Source organism: Melopsittacus undulatus, chromosome 6 (genome assembly GCF_012275295.1).
Source record: "Melopsittacus undulatus isolate bMelUnd1 chromosome 6, bMelUnd1.mat.Z, whole genome shotgun sequence".
NCBI classification, from domain to species: domain Eukaryota; kingdom Metazoa; phylum Chordata; class Aves; order Psittaciformes; family Psittaculidae; genus Melopsittacus; species Melopsittacus undulatus.
In genome coordinates this window covers 58993445-59012963 of record NC_047532.1, presented here as the reverse complement: position 1 = coordinate 59012963, position 19519 = coordinate 58993445, and the positions used below count along the sequence as shown (strand labels likewise).

At 45.7% G+C, this 19519-nt stretch overlaps 1 protein-coding gene across 1 annotated transcript; it reads left to right on the top strand.

The window, feature by feature from the left end:
* Positions 1-1453: 1453 nt before the first annotated feature.
* TF (transferrin) lies at positions 1454-14071 on the top strand. Its single transcript, XM_005143084.2, has 17 exons — positions 1454-1796; positions 3549-3712; positions 3927-4035; positions 4794-4985; positions 5186-5321; positions 5764-5819; positions 6698-6867; positions 6981-7167; positions 8222-8376; positions 9113-9206; positions 9334-9369; positions 9589-9747; positions 10714-10858; positions 11792-11856; positions 12242-12426; positions 13222-13408; positions 13828-14071. The coding sequence occupies exons 1-17, from the start codon at positions 1754-1756 to the stop codon at positions 13863-13865; spliced, it is 2121 nt and encodes a 706-aa protein (XP_005143141.1). The 5' UTR covers positions 1454-1753; the 3' UTR covers positions 13866-14071.
* Positions 14072-19519: the final 5448 nt, after the last annotated feature.

Below are 19519 nucleotides of genomic sequence, written 5' to 3'. Positions count from 1 at the left end.
CCCTGTTGTTTCCTGGGGGTTTGGATGTGTTTACCACCATCACCAATGACCCATGGCTGGCCAGAGGGTGTGCTAATTTGTATTTCTTCATCATCTGTGTCATTTTTAGCAGCATCCTCTTTCTGAAAACAGAACAGCCAAGATCCGAAGTGTTGCACTACAACAAACTTGTGATGTGTAATAATAGTTCAGCTTGTTTCATGAAGATGGGCTATAGAAGTCTTGATGCTTTCTGGATAACAAGGGCAAAGTCTGAGAGGCACTGACTTAGTTCTGTCCTTTCTGGTAAAGCTGCTCTGGCTTGCATGAGCCAGAGCATCAATGTCTTACTTAGAAAGACAACAAGAATGTCCGTCATTAGTAAGAATTGGTCCTTGCTGTCCAATCTCAGCTTAGCCAGATACATGCATTTGATCATGGAAGGAGCTCTCTTTTTGCACAAAACCATGCACCCAGGTACTGAGGTATGGTTCTAGCTAGAACTTGTAGAAGCATGTGTATGTATTTAGTAAGAGAGAGGACCTGCTGTGTGAATAGAAGTGCATTTTCTAACACAACGCAGGCTGCTTCCAGCCAACCTTATCCAAGAGCCTGGCATAGACAAGCCATGGATCTGCTACTTGGAGGGTGTAGGCTATGGGAGAGGATAAACCCATGCAGGAGATCCAGAAGATCACAAAAGGAGGCTGGTGCTCTTGAAAGCCAACCTGGGAGCTGGACTTCACTGCTGGGCTTCCTACAGCACCCTTGTAGCTTGTATTGGGTGGACATGGTGGGGGGACCAGCCTCCAGTGCTGTCTAGGGATGCTGTTAGAATTTGTGGGTTAACTGATACAGTGCAGGGACTCTTATTTAGTGTGCATGTGCCAAAGTCAACCAGAAGCTGGTCTTGCAGCAGAGATCAGGACAGACTTTTCGAGACAGATTTGAGCCTGGGACAGCATCACAAAGGCAGACCTTTGTAAACCAAGCCATGCCCCACTGGTCCTGGCTGCAGGGAGATAAATCACCAGTGGTATAATCAGATGGAGAGGTTTTTCAGAGGAAGGGAGAGGAAGGTGACAATCTCAGCACTTCTTCCCAGGTTCATCCTGAAAACTTAACAAAGGTGCAGTGCGATGTTTCCTGCTGGCTGCAGGGCGTTTACTGAACTCACTGCTCACTGCCATTGACCCACCTTGCCTGTGCAATGAGCTTGTCAGATTATGTGGAAGGATCATTTACTGCCTTTCAACCCCATTGCCAATGCACTCAGTGTGCTGCAAGGCAACGGGCGACAGGCACAACAGCAGCAGTTACTGGCAAGCATGAAAAACCCAGGGCTGGATCCAGCAGGGACTTTGAGAGATCTGGCTGTGCAAGGCAGGGGGTGGCCAGCACAAAAAGAGCCTCTCCTGCAGTGTTTCAGCCTGCAGAGGAATTCAGATGTCACAACTTGGGAATTTTCCATCCAAAGCCCCTTGGAAAATGAAAAGCACCTTGCCCTGCTCTGACTCCCGCCTACAGAAGGATTCAGTGCCAAATTGAAAGGCTTCCTAAAAATGGGCCAATCCAGGCAGGGGGGCAATTTAGGAGCTATTGAGAAACAAGGAAGAACAAACAGTGTTAGGTCATTGCTTCTGCAAACACAGCCAGGGTTGTTCTTCTATAAAAGGGGGAGAAAGCAGCTCCAGAGCCATCACAGACTTGGAGGGGACAGTCTGTGACCAAGGATACTGCATCCCCTCCACAGCACCTGACTCCCTGTCCAAGTATGAAACTCATACTCTCCACTGTGCTGTCCTTCGGGATAGTGGGTAAGTGCCTGCTGAAAGCAGTTTTGGGGGAAAGGAAGAGTCAAAGCCTCCCAGGACCCCGGGCTCTCTCCTAGATGAGGCTGTTTTAGAGCTGCAGCATGTGCCAGACCCAGGCAGCAGTTAAGTATTAGCGGTTAAATATAAGAGCGGTTAAGTAAAGAGATGCCTGCTTCAGCAGTTGTGGATCTCTGTCAACAAGGATGGTATTTTGGGCATTAATGACAGACAGCTTTTTCCTTGGGCCAGCCCATAGAGGTCTGCAGCTTCTCACAGCAAGATGCTGAGCACCCAGCTGGCGAGGAGAAGGGATGCTTGCCATCTATGACCAAGGAGGAGACTGCCCTGGAGAGGCTCCACACCTCTGTTGTTGCGGGGCAAAGGGAAAAGTCACCCTTCAGCCACTGCTGTGTTGGGAGATGAGTGGGAAGAGGAGCTCTGTCAGCCAGCGAGGGGGAGAAACCAGAGAGAGACCTGCCTGCCAAGCCTGCATGTGTGTTGGGTTAAACCTGAAGGCAGTGATAATAAAATACAACAGACTCCGCATGCTCCCCGCTCTGCTCCTGCCCTGCTCTGTCCTACTGCTGCAGCTGCATTTTGCTCAGGCTCCCCTCTGTCTCATGCCTGAATTGTGCTGCTGTAGAGCAGGCTCTGCTTGAAGTAATTCTTTCTCTTCTCTCTGCTCACAACTTCGGCAGGCAATGGGCAGGTAGACATGGCAAGGAGATTGCTGCTATCTACACCTGACCTGGGGACCACTGCATAGGAAGAGGGGTTGTAGTGGTGGTGATAAATGTCCTCTGGTGGGAGGTGCTCCCTATGCCACTGGCATCAGAAAGTCCTTGAGCATCATTGCTGAGTACTAGCCAGCAATGTCTTATTAATAGTGAAGATTCCTCCTCCTCCGCTGCATAGCAGGAGCACAGAGGCTGCCCAAAAGCTCTGTGGCACACGTTAGTATGGAGGTGTTTGGATGAAATGGGCCATCAAGGGATTGGAGAGAGTGAGCTGTGCAGACACCTCCTGCTGTGCACAATCCTGCCAGAAAGGGACAGAGCTAGGGTGAAATGTGCAGCACAGGCTGGTCACATACTTTAGCTGCAACTGAAGGGGGTATGAGACCTCCATCTGAAGTCTTTGCTATGCTTCAGTCTCCTAGAGCAGCCAGTCAGCTGCATTTACTGGCTGGAGGACTCTTAGAAGAGAGGAGTGTAGTGGTGGTACGGCATCTCTGTTATTAAGTGTAGTGGAGGAGGTGAGATATAAAGAGACAGTTAAATAGATCATCTAGCTGCCAAAGTCACTTAGTGATGTACTGAGTTGTGATGTACTAAGTTGGTGATGTACTGAATATAATCTGGCCAGATCAAAGCTGCTCCCGCTTTTGGGGGTGCTTCAGTGCACAACTTTTTTTCCCGTTTTTGCAAAATCTTGAGTTTTATTGCTATTGAAATGTGTGGATTTGTTCTCCTACTCCTGTGGATGTTGCTGGGAGCCCAAGCTGTTTGAATCATTACTCTGTGCAGGACATACATTACCCAGAGACAGGAATGCTTTTCTCAGGTGTACTTGAAGGTGCACACGTCAGGCAAGATAAATGACCTAGGAGACATGCAAGGGAAATCCTGCATCTGGCCAGCACTCAAGGCCACGACTGCAGGGAACCAGAGATCTTGTATTCAAAGAGATGCTGTTTCTCTCCAGTTGTTGTCGTGCCACCTCTCTGAGACTATGAATTTCTGGTTCTTTCTACAGCCCTGTGTTTGGCTGCTCCCCCCAAGGCCAGCATCAGGTGGTGCACAATATCCTCAGCAGAAGAGAACAAATGCAATAGCCTAAGAGACCACATGCAACAGGAGAACACTGCATTGAGCTGCCTGCAGAAAGCAACGTACCTTGACTGCATAAAAGCCATTTCGGTGAGTGGGCAGCATCTGTGCTGGGCACTGTGAGGGTGTTTCAGCAGCCTGTTACACCCGGAGAAGGTTGGAGCTCCCTTTGGGTCATTGGTTGTTACCTGTGGTCCCCCTGTAGAGGACTCACCCACAAAGATCCAAGGGAGACTCTGGGCAAGTGTTTTCCCTCATGTGTCCCTGCTCTTTGTTTACTGACTGAAATGTTCTCCTTGTTTAGAATAATGAAGCAGATGCCATCAGCTTGGATGGTGGTCAAGTTTTCGAGGCAGGCCTTGCCCCCTACAAGCTGAAGCCCATTGTGGCTGAGGTCTACACACAAAATGGAGGTACATTTTCATGCAGTACTTTTAAGCCAAGTGGTGGTAACAAACTGATAGTTCAAAGGCCATCCTTTCCACGCAGAGCTCCCATGTTATTTGTGTTGGGTGCCCAAAATATTGCCCCTGGCTCCCAGACCCCAAAGGAAAAAGGGTTGGGGGTGCCCCATTTTTGATATTAGCTGCAATGAAAGTCACTGAAGCCAATTTGACCTCTACCCTGGAGCTCAGCCTGTTTCCACACAATATTCAGGGTTGAAGCAGTGTGGAAGAGTCATTCCCAACATGGTAGCTAAGAAATTACCGATACTAAATCAAAAATGTGGTCTCTACTGCCCCTAAAACTCAGTAATTTTATTTATATGTAGTCTGTGATGGACTATGCATAATTTTGAAGACTAAATGTGGAATTTTGGTCTTGCAAGGCTTACATGTATGCTTCAGTGGGCAACAGCATTGGAGAAAAGACTTGCCAAAGAAGATCTGCCAAAAAGACTCGTTGAAGCATCCTTACAAAACTTTGCCCATTGGCAAAGCATTTTGTGTGTGACTGATAGTACTTCCAGGTCGCTTATCATTGCAAATTGTGAGGTTCAATGTTGGTTAGATATCAGCGGTGTAGTTCACCCCTAAGAAAATGGGAAGACTATGTTGCTGATTATTTGGAAGTACAGCAATTTATGCTCTGAAACTGGGGGTCTGGCAGAATTTGAAATGTTCCTGAATCCCACTGTTTCCTTGCTTTCCTGTTCTTTCCTACACTGCAGGCTCCACAACCAGTTACTATGCTGTGGCAGTCGCGAAGAAAGGAACAGGCTTCACAATAAATGACTTGCAGGGCAAGACCTCATGCCACACAGGCTTGGGAAGGTCTGCTGGCTGGAACATCCCCATTGGGACACTCCTCCGCCGGGGAGACATCAAGTGGGAAGGCAAAGACTCAGGCTCCATTGAGCAAGGTGAGGTGGGAAAACAGTGAGAGAGATGGGCTGGAGTTAAGCTGGTGGTACAGTGAAAGTGATGTTGCCTGATCTTCCATAGAGGTCCAGAGATGGCCCAAAGAGGAGTAGAGTCATTGGCATTGTTTGTGCATCCCCTCCCTTCCAGGTCCTTGTACAAGTGGATCTTAGACTAACCATTGCTTCTTTCTCATCCACAGCGGTGGCCAATTTTTTCTCTGCCAGCTGCGTGCCTGGTGCCACCACTGAACAAAAACTGTGCCGTCAGTGCAAGGGGGACTCCAAAACCAAATGCTCCCGCACAGCGCCTTATTCTGGATATTCGGGAGCTTTTCAGTGAGTGAAAGTTATTGTTCCTTTGGGGAAATATTCTAGCCCTGTTTTTGTTATTCATACCAGCTTTTGTTATACTAGGGAGGGCTGTGTTGTAACCAGGGGTCCTGAGGAAACTGAATTTATAGCACAACTGGGAGTGCTGGTAATTAAAGATCCAATTAGTAATAACTGCCATGCAGCTAGTGGGAGATGACAGAGGCAGCTGCCTTGCATGGTTTTGCACAGACTTAAGAATACACAGCATTAGCTTCATGCTAAGTCTAACTGGGCTTCTTGAGGATTACTACTTTGCCATTACGTTTTCTTCCCTACCAGCATAGGATTTTGGGAGGAAAACCACTGCTCTGTGCTTGCAGTTTGTGCTGCAGTAATTTGCAGAAACAGTAGATAGGGAGTTACAATGTCTGGTTTTTAACATCTCTTGTGTTATTCCCACCTGCAGCTGTCTGAAAGACGGAAAAGGAGATGTGGCTTTTGTGAAACACACAACTGTTCAAGGTAGGCCTGCAAGATCACTTGTTTCTCTCCTTTCTAGTCCAACCTCTTGCTGCTATTCTATCCTGCAATTAGTCTACACAGCGCAGGCTTTCGTTATTCTCCCCGTTTGCTCTAAACCTCTTTTCCTTGCATCTTTAGAAACCTGTTTTGCACACTGCTGGCTGTCTCATCCTTGTTAGTGAGAAATATGGTGATGGTGGGGTCCACTTTTTCTTCTTGGGGTTTCTTCTTCGAAGAAGGAAAATCTGCTTAAGTTCAATGATACTATCACTGGTAACACATCTCAGGGCCAGTTGTACTGTTATCACAGCAAACACAGGATGAGAGGTGTACGCTCACCTGTAACTCGGGGAGGGAATTTGGAGGGAATTCAGCCCACAGCAAGAGTTCACTAACTTCTTGGAGATGGAAGATGGCCCAGCATGCCCAGGACCTGCAGTGAGCTCAGTGAACCACCAAGATGGTCATGGGGAAGGCACACTTGTCCTGTGAGGAGATGCTCAGTGTGGTGAACTTGATCAGCCTGGGGAAGAGATGGTTTTGAGGGGACTTCAGAGCAGCCTGCCTGTCCTTATAAGCCTGTACTTATAAGGAGGCTAGCAAGAAGGTGGAGCCAAGATCTTTATGGAGGTAGACAATGGAAAGATGAGAGACAATAATAAATGGAAACAAGGGAGGTTTGGACCAGATAGAAGGGGAAATGTTTTCCCCTTGAGGACAATCAAATAGTGGGACAGGTTATACAGGACAGATATGCATTCTCTGTTCTTGAAGGTTTTCAAGATCTATCTAAAGCAACCTGGTAGCATTACAAGGCTGCCCAGACTGGCTTTTCTGTTTTCATGGTGATAGAACTCACAATTCTTCTCTTCCTCAAGAAAATGCCCCAGATGAGAAGGATGAGTACGAGCTTCTGTGTCTGGATGGCAGCCGTCAGCCTGTGGACAACTACAAAGCCTGTCACTGGGCCAAGGTTCCTGCTCATGCTGTTGTGGCTCGAGATGATAGCAAGGTTGATGACATCTGGAACTTCCTCTCAAAAGCTCAGGTATTGTCAAGCTCTCCTTTCCTTCCCCTAGAATCCCTGCTTCTGTCCTCTGACTTTGCTTGCTCTCTCCAGCTTTCCAAGAGCTTTGGTACAGTTATTTTCCCTCAATGCAGGAAAGATTTGGTGTGGGCACAAGCAGCTCCTTCCAGCTCTTTGGGCCACCTGGCAAGAAGGACCCAGCCCTCAAAGACTTGCTTTTCAAAGACTCTGCTGTCCAGCTGAAGCGTATCCCAGCACTGATGGATTCCCAGCTCTACCTGGGCTTTGAGTACTACACTGCCATCCAGAGCATTCAGGAAGGTAGGCAGGGTGTGAAACACTAATGTGTCAGTGCGAGCTGTGTTGAAGAGACGGCATCAGCAAAAGGAACACAGTTATTTCAAAGACAGATAGTATCCTCTGCAGAAGATTTCCTGTGAAAGGTATTATCATTAAAATCACACCATCTTCGTAAACTTCACTTGCATTAACAAAAAGAATATGTTGATTCCAAAATCAAAACAACCTCATCATCACACCAACAAAGGTGGAGAATCTACACACATTCCACCCTTGTCCCTTCAGTACGATTACAAAAATTGCCCGTGGTTATTCAGCTGATGATAGAGATTTGGCATAGTCAAAACTGCTGCTCAGAAAAGCTGTTTCTGAGATGGAAGAGGAACATCCCAGGATGCCAGGTCCCGTATTGGCCACTTGAGGGAAACAGTGCACTTTATTTCCATCTAGACTCATCAAGCTTTTATTGATGTCCTACCTGGACTTCTGGAAGTCAAACATCCCACAGATGACTTCCAAAACCCACTTAAAACGTAGAGTCACTCAGAGATCTCTGTGCCAGGCTCAGCCACTGTGGTTATTTTTGGAAGGGGGTACATGGACTTAGTAGCATCAAAACAGACTATCCAGATGCCACTCCACATAAACATAACTAGGCTGTACTTTTCCAGCTCAGTCTGGTCTTAGTCTCGTGGTTGTCCAGGCTGCAAGGTCTGGAAAATGTGAAATATCTCGTAGGCAGCAATACCAAGTACTATTAATGCATGGTGGTTTAGCGGTTGTGATGTTTCAGCTGACATGAATCTGCATGAATGGTTTGTGTTATGCACAATTTCTCCTTTCTGATCTGTATATGGGGTTTTGAGCATTCTTCAGCTCAAGAATCATGCCTTCTATTCACACCAGCCCAGGGCTTATTAAGCAAGAGCCTCTTGCAGTGAGCAGCAGCAGCAGGTTGGTGTGTACAGATGGTTTCATGGCTGAGTAAAAGAAATAGAAAGTAGCCTGCCTGTAGCCTTATTGTTCACCAGGGCTCACCAGGCTTATCCCTGGTTTTCTTCTGCTGGTTTTACAGATCAGCTGAACCCCAACCGCAGAGAAAACAAGACACGGTGGTGTGCAGTAGGCAAGAATGAGAAGAGCAAGTGTGACCTCTGGAGTGTGGTGAGCAACGGGGATGTGGAGTGCATCGTGGCAGACAACACCAGGGACTGTATCATTAAGATCATGGTATGGCTTTTTTTCTTCTCCCTGTGAACCTTCCAGATGGAGAGCAGCCTTGCTTCCTTCAGCCTGGGAATAGATGGGGTGGAGACAGGGCTAGGTTTTAAAAGAAAATAGTGGGAGCTTTGTGAGAAAAACCAGTGGATAGAAACCAGCCTCATCACAGGGAATAGGGCTGACTAGTTTTTCACCAACTAACGTTCTTAAAAAGAAGAGAAACTATTGAACAGTGCTCTTTCTTGAGGTTTCCTAAATAAAAATCAAATGTCTGCTGTGAAGCAACTTTTTATTGGGAAAAGGAAGGTGAAATATAAATATAAATATTGAGAAATACAGAGAAAAACAGTTGCCTGCTTAGAAGAGGAGTGATTCTGTAGCACAGATGAGGATGCTGGAGTCAGCTCAGGACATTGGGTTGGTACTGTGAAGAGAGCACAAGATGTGAACTTGAAAAGACAGGTGAGTTGAGGAGATCTGTTTGGCAGGGAAGTGTGCTATGGGAGACACACCAGTAAGCCTGTGAATGTCTGTGGAAGTGAGCTGCTGCTGCGGGTGGTTACAAGCACAAGGGAGCATCAAAACTCTCTCTGCATCAGTGAGACCTTGCCTGTCCATAAGCTAAGGGATGGCCTCTCACATCACCATAGCTCCAAGCCGTTCTCCTTTAATCGAGTGCTGCTTTTACAATCTAATTTCTAGGGACATACAGGGTTGTTTGACTGCTGCGTTGTTTTCATTGCAGAAAGGTGAAGCAGATGCTATCAGCTTAGATGGAGGTTTTGTCTACACTGCTGGTGTGTGTGGCTTGGTGCCAGTGATGGGAGAAGTCTATGAGGGTAAGCACAACCCGGGCTGCCCCCTCTGGGTCATGGTGGTGGGTGCTGGTGCAAAAGAACTGCTTTTGTTCTGTTTTTTTGGATTTGCAGTATCTTTTATCTATTATCTTCTTTTTCCCTCCATCAGATGACAGTCAGTGCAACAAAGCAGAAGGAGAACCAGGTAATTACTGCCAACAAAGGGACAGAAAACAGTCCTGATGGGTATAAGTAGAAAAGTATATATGTAGTCATGAGTAGAGAATAAATGTCCAGTCTCCACACAAAGAGCCACTGTGTACGTGTAGGTCCCCTCTCCTAAGTGGAGCCAATGCTTTCTTAAGGGAGCATAGTGGTATCCTCTGTTCAGTCCTTAATTCTCCTATATTTTATTATCTAAAAGCATCCTACTTTGCTGTGGCTGTTGTGAAGAAATCTGACGGTGATATCACATGGAACAATCTGCAGGGTAAGAAGTCATGCCACACTGCTGTCGGGAGAACTGCTGGCTGGAACATCCCCATGGGCTTGATTCACAACAAGACGGGGAGCTGCAATTTTGGTGAGTTGAGTTTTCCATCTATTCCTTCAAGCTGGGGATCTGCTTGCAAAAATGTTTTTACATCCTTCATCTAGAATTCAAAGTTTCTTATGCTTTGAAGATTCCCACCTGGAGGTGGGAAATGGAGAAGACTTTGTTATTTAAGGTTCCACTGAGTAAAGTTTTAGGCTGCTGGTAACTGCTTCAGAGTAAGATTTCACATCTCTCCCCTTCCCTTTGCAGCAGCCCAAAAGGTACTCCCAAAAAGGGAATAGGGCTGCCCCAGGCAGGGTGGTCGTGGTCCTGGTCCTTGTGCAGGGTGTGGAGAGGGGATGAACGATGCACCTTCAAGCTCAGAAGAGAGGGGAAGGGCTGAGAATAGGGGAAAGAGACTTATCTTTGTTTGAGAAACATAAAGGGACTGCTCTGACTGCCTGAGAATAAGCCAGTAAAAGCCTGCATTTGCTCTGGGACTTCAGAAATTGTTCACAAGATCAACTTCTACATCCATCTTATGGAAATACCATCTACCAAGGCAAATCAATCATACCATTATTAAAAGGAAATTTCTAACTGCAAGAAGATCGTAGTGTTCTTGAGTTTTAGACTCAGCCTCTCCATCCGCCTGCCTGGCTTTCCCATTGTCTCTCTTTTCCCAGAGATCTGGCAAATGCTGCAAAATGAGGCTTGGGCTGGTTCTGGGTGAGCTGAGAATGGTTTGCAGCAAAAACATTCTTCTCCTGCCAGACAGAGGCTGTTGCAATTGAGCTGTAGGTTCCATTTCATTGTCAGTAATAATGACACAGGTTTCATAGTAAAAACTGGATGCATGTGACTTGTTGCCCACTGAATCATGCTCCTTCTCACAGCCTGTTTACAGTTCCCGGTGACCAATTATACAAATTTAGCACAAGAACATACTATTAAAAGAAAACCCAGCTTTTCAATGCAAGGAGAAGTCAATTTTTTACCTATTTCGGCTTTCAGATGAATACTTTAGTGAGGGCTGTGCTCCTGGGTCTCCTCCTAACTCCCGCCTCTGCCGACTCTGCAAGGGCTCAGGCGGGGTTCCACCAGAGAAGTGCGTCGCCAGCACCCATGAGAAATACTATGGATATACTGGAGCTTTCCGGTAGGTGGTGGAAACATTCAGGCTGCTCCCAAGTACCATAGGGTTAATGACAGAAGTTATGGATAGGTCACACGCAGAGTATAGCCTTATGCTGAAGCTAATTTGTTGACCTTTTTTCCTCCATTACACTGCTGAAGGTATATATGTCTGCAATATTATACATATGCTGTGTATGTTATATGCTATATATTTGTGGTTTTCTTTATGCAGCTTCATGCAAATTTATATTAAGTGTTCCCATTCTATAAAACCAATGTCCTGGTATCGCAACACAAACCTGGAGAGACACAGGTGTCTTGGCCAGACCTCCTACAATGGCAGCAGTGCTACACTTTCAAAGCAAAAAGGAGTGTAAAAGATGGGGACACACAAACAGTGCTGCCTGTAGACCCTCTCTGTTTACAACACTGCTTGCCTTAGTTAAAACAAGGCATCTTCTAAAAAGTGCAGAGACCAGCGGTCAGCCCCAGTACCATCTCCTACATAGCTGCTCAGTACCAGGTCAAGTCTAAGTAATCCATGTGGGGCATGAATTTAAAAAGAGAATTAATCTTGTTTCATTCACATCTGATAGCAAAGGACCCTGCTTCAGGATTTGCAGTCCCTTGGGGGCAAGTTAGTATTTTTACAAAGCAATTAATGCATTCAGGCAGCATTGCAGAAAGCAAAGCAAATTCTGAGCCTGGCCAAACTGCTTCTGTCTGATAATGAAACAAATTGGCTACTTGTCATGTGAAGAGGGTGCATGTTTTTCTCCAGAATGTGTTCTAAGACTCTGTTTTCCATAGCTGGAAAATATTCATGGTATGGCTCCTTAGAGACCTGTCTTCAGAGACTGATTTTACAAAATAAAACATAAGCCAGAATAAAATCTGCCAGAAAAGGGCCAGGATTCAAGCACCCACATCACTTGCTTTTCTTTGTACTTCCCAGGTGTCTGGTTGAGGAGGGGGATGTGGCCTTTATTAAGCATTCCATTGTTGAGGAAAACACTGGCGGTACGTGGTTATTCTGTTGAATGGATTTTGGCAGAGCTGCCTTCCCCTGCTTGTGCTCTTTTTGTTCCCAGTGCAGAACGTAGTAGGAAGCTTTACCTGCTTGTCTTGTCAACCTCACCCTTCCCGCAGAGGAGGCAGAATTCAGGTGTTGGCAGGAGCTGCCTGCCTGTGGTGCCTTTTCCCAGGCATTTCTGCAGGGACACTTTCCTGCTAGCTGCCATTTAATCTATGTTATTCAGGTGGTCCTGAATAATAACCACAGCTTCCTGCCTTGCTACCTTTGAGCAGTGCTTCAGCAGGAGCAAATGCCTTGCTTAGGTGTTGTGAGGCTGATGTTCTTCTGCTACATGAGATCTTTGAATCTCCGAAACAATTCTCTTGAAAGGCAAAAATAAAGAAGACTGGGCCAAAAATCTGAAGATGGACCAATTTGAGTTGCTGTGCACTGATGGGCGACGGGCAAATATCATGGATTACAGGGACTGCCACCTGGCCAGGGTTCCTCCCCATGGTGTGGTCACACGTCCTGAGAAAGCTAAGAGAGTCAGTGAGCTGCTGAAGAGACAAGAGGTCAGTAGTACTGGCAGTGGTAGAAATGTTCTGGGGTTGCTTTTATGCAGCAGGTTTGTGCTTTTAGAGAAACGATGCTCTGACGTTCCTCTAATCAGTACAAGGTGAAGATATGAACTTACTGATACAAGGTGACAGCCTTGTTTCTCAGCCTCCCCCTTCCTTCATCCCTTCCAAAGCACTCTGTTTCCTCTACCACCTCAGTAAGTACGCGTATAGGTAACAGCCGTGTCATGGTGGTTGCTGTGCCATGCTATGCCTCTGGGACATGAGGTTATCATCTCCTTCTCAGGATATGCTCTTGCAGGTGTGTTTCACAAACTCCTCTGAGGTCTCTAAACCAGTTGGGTCAGGCAGAGCCCTGAGGAACAGAAGTCTTCCTGCACACAAAGAGCCTTACAGCTCCTGCTGTAACTGTAACCAGGATGAACCAGCTCCAATTTTACACCAAAAACCTTATTATTTCCCCTACCGTCAGGGTCTGATCAGAGCCACTTGAGAAGTCAGCTCCTTTTGCTTCTGACTTATGACTAAGGCACAGAACTCACCGGCAGCATCTGCTGATTGAGTTCTGAATGTAGTGACCTTTGACTGTTGTGCCACAACTGTGCCTACCACTGAGGTCACTCATCTAACTACACGGACAGAGTATTCAATCCTAAACCTCTGGAGCTTGGCTGGGGGCTCCCCAGGATGATGGTGGAGAACTAGGGCTAAGAGCTAGGCTTGTACAAGCTGGATCTTGCCAGCTTTCTATGTCTTACATACACTTACTTCCTTGTGCCTTCGTTTCAGAAACTGTTTGGAACAAAAGGAATTGAGAAAGAAAGGTTCAGTATGTTTCAGTCTCAAACCAAGGACCTTCTGTTTAAAGACTTGACCAAGTGTCTGCTCAAACTCCGTGATGGCACAACGTACAAGGAATTCCTCGGAGATCAGTATTATGCTTCAGTTTCTAGCCTCAGTACCTGCAATCCATCAGGTAACTGTAACAGCCTCAGGAAGAGCTGCAGTTCTTAGCCTCGCAGGCATCAACACCTTATTCTGTAGTTGTCCATTTAATTCCTTTAAAGCAAAATGAGGATAACTCATGAAGATGCTTGTATAATTTATTCAAAGTTTCTTGAGTGATCTGGAAATAGTCTTAGAGTCTGCTGCTTTGGCATCAACAAGGATCAAATGTTTTTACTCACCTTTAGAAAACAGACATGAGAGATGACAGAAAGAACCCACCCTGTCCCATCAGTGTATCTTCAGTACGATCTGCATTTAATACACAGGGGAGGTTTTGTGGCACACTGGATGTGGCAATGATGATGTTGGCATGGCTGGGTGTGGGCTGTTGGGATGGGGGTGTTTAAAGACAGGATCTGAACTTCTCCCTGTCCTTTTGCTTTTCAGATCTCCTCCAGGTGTGCACCTTCCTTGAGGATAAGTAGTGAGATGGGAAGGACCCTTGCTGGAGGGGAAGAAAACTTCAAGCAATGACTCCTCTTGTGCCCTCAGCACCAAACACTGACCTGCAGAGGGCTCTTTCCCTTCTCTGCTTTCTCTGCCCTTCCTCATCACTCTAAAAGTGGCTGTTGGAGATTTTGCCCTTCTCTGCTGCCATCACAGCAAAAAATAAAATTTCATATCAAACCAAGGTTCCTGAGATTCTTCAATACTTAAGCCCATTCCTTTCCCCAGTACCTCTTGCTCTAGGACAGTCTCAGATGCCAGCATGGCTATTGCCATTTAAGGCTATTGCTGCCCACTAGAGAAATTTGTTTCAATGTTTGCCAAAGCAAAAGGGATTAAATATGCCCTAAAGCCTAATTAACACCTGTTTTGTACTGTCTGTGCTTTTGCTTCACCCAGGTTATCCCAATATCTCCCCAGCAGGTGATAGTTGTCCCATGTAGCTGGGACACCGGAAGAGGGAGAATGTTTATGTCAGGGAAGCTGAAGGGTGAAAAAGTTAAAGAGCACCAAACCAAACCGAAGACAGCAGTTGTAAGATGGAAGGCATGAACAGAAATCCCAGGATGGATCCCAGTCATTTGCATTAGGCAATGACTGATGCTTACTCTTAAAACACATTCTAAGTACATGGACTGGAAGACTCCAGGCTTAGACTTGCTTTCTGAGAAATGTGTGCTTTGGTATTCTGCCTGATGTGCTGCTGACCTGAAAACAAGCATGTAGGGGGGCAGCTTGACTCTGATCCACAGTGAAATAAAAAGGCAAGACAAACAGGTCTGCTGAGGCTCTCTGCTTCAGAGGAACAGACTCTGGGGTAATCCAGCTGGTCCCAATCATTTTATGAAGGCAGGCATGGAAGAGCTGCTGGCTTTTTTGAGGGAATTAGTATGTTGATGGGCCCAGAGTGATAATCTGTGGATGCATATGGTACATGTTGTGAGAAGTCCACTAGCCTGAGATTGCCTTGGAAGACAGAAAAGTAGATGGGAAGTGATGAAATTTAGTTCCTCATGTTTACGTAGGATGAAGTATACTGGACAAAAGGCTTTTTTTAACTAGCACGGAATCCAGTGCCTCTGAGAGCCTGCTTCTGCAACTAACTGGCTGCAGTTAGAAAACCTGCCCCAAGAAAAGCTGCATCATAGAATCATAGAATAGTTAGGGTTGGAAAGGACCTTAAGATCATGTAGTTACAACCCCCCTGCCATGGGCAGGGACACCTCACACTAAACCATATCACCCAAGGCTTCATCCAACCTGGACTTGAACACTGCCAGGGATGGAGCATTCACTACCTCCCTGGGAAACCCATTCCAGTACCTCACCACCCTAACAAGAAAGAATTTCTTCCTTATATCCAATCATCTAAACCTCTGCTGTTCAAGTTTCAACCCATTACCCCTTGTTCTATCACTACAGTCCCTAATGAAGAGTCCCTCCCCAGCATCCCTGTAGGCCCCCTTCAGATACTGCAAGGCTGCTATGAGGTCTCCACGCAGCCTTCTCTTCTCCAGGCTGAACAGCCCCAACTTTCTCAGCCTGTCTTCATACAGGAGGTGCTCCAGTCCCCTGATCATCCTCGTGGCCCTCCTCTGGACTTGTTCTAACAGTTCCACGTCCTTCTTATGTTGAGGACACCAGAACTGCACACAATACTCCAAGTGAGTTCTCACAACAGCAGAGTAGAGGGGCAGGATCACCTCCTTTGACCTGCTGGTCACGCTCCTATTGATGCAGCCCAGGATACGGTTGGCTTTCTGGGCTGTGAGTGCACACTGCTGGCTCTTGTTCATTTTCTCATCAACCCCAAGTCGTTCTCTGCAGGGTTGCTCCAAATCTCTGCTCCACCCAACCTGTAGCTGTGCCTGGGATTGCTCCAACACAGGTGTAAGACCTTGCACTTGGCATGGTTAAACTTCATGAGGTTGGCATCAGCCCACCTCACAAGTGTGTCAAGGTCCCTCTGAATGGCATTCCTTCCCTCTTGCGTATCAACTGAACCACACAGCTTGGTGTCATCAGCAAACTCGCTGAGGGCACACTCAATCCCATTGTCCATGTCAGCGACAAAGATATTAAACAAGACCGGTCCCAACACCGATCCCTGAGGGACACCACTCGTTACTGGTCTCCAGCCAGACATTGAACTGTTGACCACAACTCTTTGAGTGCGACCATCCAGCCAGTTCTTTATCCACCGAGTGGTCCACCTATCAAATTGATTTCTCTCCAATTTAGAGACAAGGATGTCATGTGGGACAGTGTCGAATACTTTGCACAAGTCCAGGTAGATCATCTGTGGTCTGTATCAGATGTAACCTCTTGCAACATGAGTAGAAGGCATAGAAAAAAGGAACCTTACCAAAGGATCATAGGATCTCTGTCCTACCTATGGGAGCCAGCTGATGGGAGGCAGATTCTGGCTGCACTGCTGAGGAGAAGGCAAGGACTGAAGGGAGGGAGAACCACCAGCTGCAGGTCTGCTGCATTGTTTTTTCAATGAGGGTGGTGAAACACTAGCACAGGCTGCCCAGAGAGGTGGTGGAGACATCCAGTGCCAGGCTGGATGTGGTTCTGGGGAACGTGATCTACTTGAAGACATCCCTGCTCATTGCAGGGGAGGTTGGACTCAATGAGCTGTGAAGGTCCCTTCCAACCCAAACAATTCAGTGACTCTATGACTAGAACCCCAGGGAGTGCAGGCATTTCCCACAGCTGCTGAGGGTCTCTTCAGGTCTTTGTAGAAAAAACCCAAAGCCACAATTATCCTTCTCTCTTATGGGAAAGGCTTCTCTTTGGTGTGTCTGGTGGGATGCAGCTCCCTTGCTGGAGCTCGTCTTCAGTACCTTGAGCTGAAGTGCTTTGCTGACATGAGGTTAAATTCACCCAGGGGAACACATTTTAATGCAACCAGAGAGAGGAAACTGGCTTATCTGAGATACTAGGGTCTGTTTGGCATCTGGTTCACAGTGAACGTTTGCTACCACACATACCGCATGTGAACAACACCCAGCTCTGGGGAAATTCACTTTGATTTCAACCTGTTTGAACTGGTCATTTATCAGAGAAGCAAGTGTTACATCTTGAAAGCAAAGCTCCTCTGGTGCAGCTGATGGACCCCTGAGATCAGCAGGAGCCCTGAGGCTGCTCTGCCCTTTATCTACAAGAAAAATGACACCTGAACCACAGCTGGATGTAGAGCTTTCATGTGCATCGCCCCAAATTTATCTACCTTTCCAAGCCTGCCAGGCATGCAGCACTAGTGCAGGTTTCTAGTTCAGTAGAGGGTATTATCTGCTAAACATTTTACAGTGACAATACTTCAAATGTACCGTACCTGATGGGGGTGCTTATAGGACATAACACACACAGTCTATTACACAGACTCAGTGTCCTGGCAGCCTGGGGTACCACTCACAGGGACAGAGATGTGTATTTAACCTCCTGATTGCAAGAACACACCATAACAGAACGGTCCATGCAGGCAAAAATCACGTTTCCAGAGACTCCTTTCTGCTGATGCCTCTGTTGCACCCTGGTGAACACAGAGCCTCCAGGAAGCCCAGCCTTGCAGATGATGCATGCTACCCAGCACACAGTGTGCTGATGAACCCAGACATCCTTGGATCCTGCAGTGAAGCATGGCAAAGTAGCATGAGAGGAAGAGGTAAGGCCACTGGGGATGCGAATGGAGAACTCTTGTAATTGCTACTTAGTGCACACCCAACAAGAACTTTGAGAATCTGCCTCTTCATTTCCTGCTTATAACAGTATCCCCTCCTGTTCGGTGGCTGCTGACAGAGCTTATCTACGCTGTTGATGGCATTAGTGTCACTGCATAGCTAATATTGACGGGTGGCTGTAACAGATCACTGCTCAACTGTTTGCCTTGGAGAAAGGATTCACTTTGCACAGCTGACTCTTGCAGTTTAGTGACTGCTGCAAAGTTTTGAAGCTCCAAAGCTACAAGAGCTACAAGAGAAGAGATTGAGAGATTCTGGGAAGTTCTGAGAGAAAAGAATGTAAGATAATAGAAGAGATTTTAAGATACTGAGAGATTCTTAGAGATTCTAACATATTATAAGAGATCCTAACAGATTCTAAGAGAAAAGAATGTGAGATAATACAAATACAAGAGAAAAGATTCTGAGAGATTCTAAGAGAGTCTAAGGGATTCTAAAAGATTCTAACATATTCAAAGTGATTCTAAGAGATTCTAAGACAAGAGAATGTAAGATAATAGGATTCTGAGAGATACCTAGAAAAGAAAATGTAAGATAACACAAAAGAAGAGGTTCTTAGAGAAGAGAATGTAAGATAATACCCGATTAAGAGATTTTGAGAGATTCTAAGAGATTCTGAGAAATTCTGAGAGATTCTAAGGTATTTTAAGATAAAAGAATGTAAGATAATACTAGAGAAGAGATTCTGAGAGATTCTAACAGATTTTAAGAGATTCTGAGAGATTCTAAGAGATTAGAGGAGAATATAAGATAATACAAGAGAAGAGATTCTAACAGATTCTAAGAAATTCTGGCATATTCTAAGAGAAGAGAATGTAAGATAATACAAGAGATTCTTAGAGCTTCTAACATATGCTAAGAGTATAGAATTCAAAAAAAATACAAGAGATTCTGAGAGATTCTAGGAGATTCAAAGAGAATCTAAGAGAAGAGAATGAAATAGAAGAGATTCTGAGATAGATTGAGAGATTATGAGAGATTCTATCAGATGAGAAGAGAATGTAAGCGAATACAAGATAATAGATTCTAAGTGATTCTTATAGATTCTAAGAGATTCTAAGAGAAGAGAATGTAAGGTAATAAGAGAAGAGATTTCAAGAGAATCTAAGAGAATACAAAAGAAGAGATTCTGAGAGATTCAGATTCCAAGAAATTCCAAGAGAAGACAGTGTAAGTTAATAAAAGAGAAGTGAATGGATGAGGATCTAAGAGAAGAGAATATAAGATAATACAAAAGAAGAGATTCCAAGAGAATCTAACAGAATCTAAGGGATGAGAATCTAAGAGAAGAAAGTATGAGAGAATCTAAGGGAAGATAATAGAAGATAAGAGAATCTAATAGAATCTATGAGAACAGACTGTAAGAGAGTCTAAGAGAACAGACTGTAAGAGAATATAAGGGAAGAGAATCTAGGAGAATCTAAAGGAAAAGAATCTAAGAAAATCTAAGGGAAGAGAAAGAATATAAGGGAAGAGACTGTAAGAAACAAGACTCTAAGAGACCAGAGGAGAGGAAAGTGATATAATTAATGTTGCCCAGGCCACGCTGTGTGAATGCAGCCTTGCTGCAGAGATGTTGTTCATACCCACACTCAAGCTTTTGCAAACAACAACCACAATGAGTTTTAATATCCTGATATTTAAAATTAATCAATAACCCCCTTTAGTGATCACAAGACCTCTCCTTAGAGTGATAGAGCCCTCTATAAAGGCAAGTGAAGAACTGAATTTAGATTTAAACTTAATCATGTGGTCCACCCTTGTGAGGACAGAGGTAAGTGTCCTTCTCACAGGATGCTGTGAGAACTTCGAGGGCACATTCAAGCCACAGAGCTCTCTCCCTTGCACAGCACAAGGCCCTTGCTATAAGCCATTTGGTGCCTTCC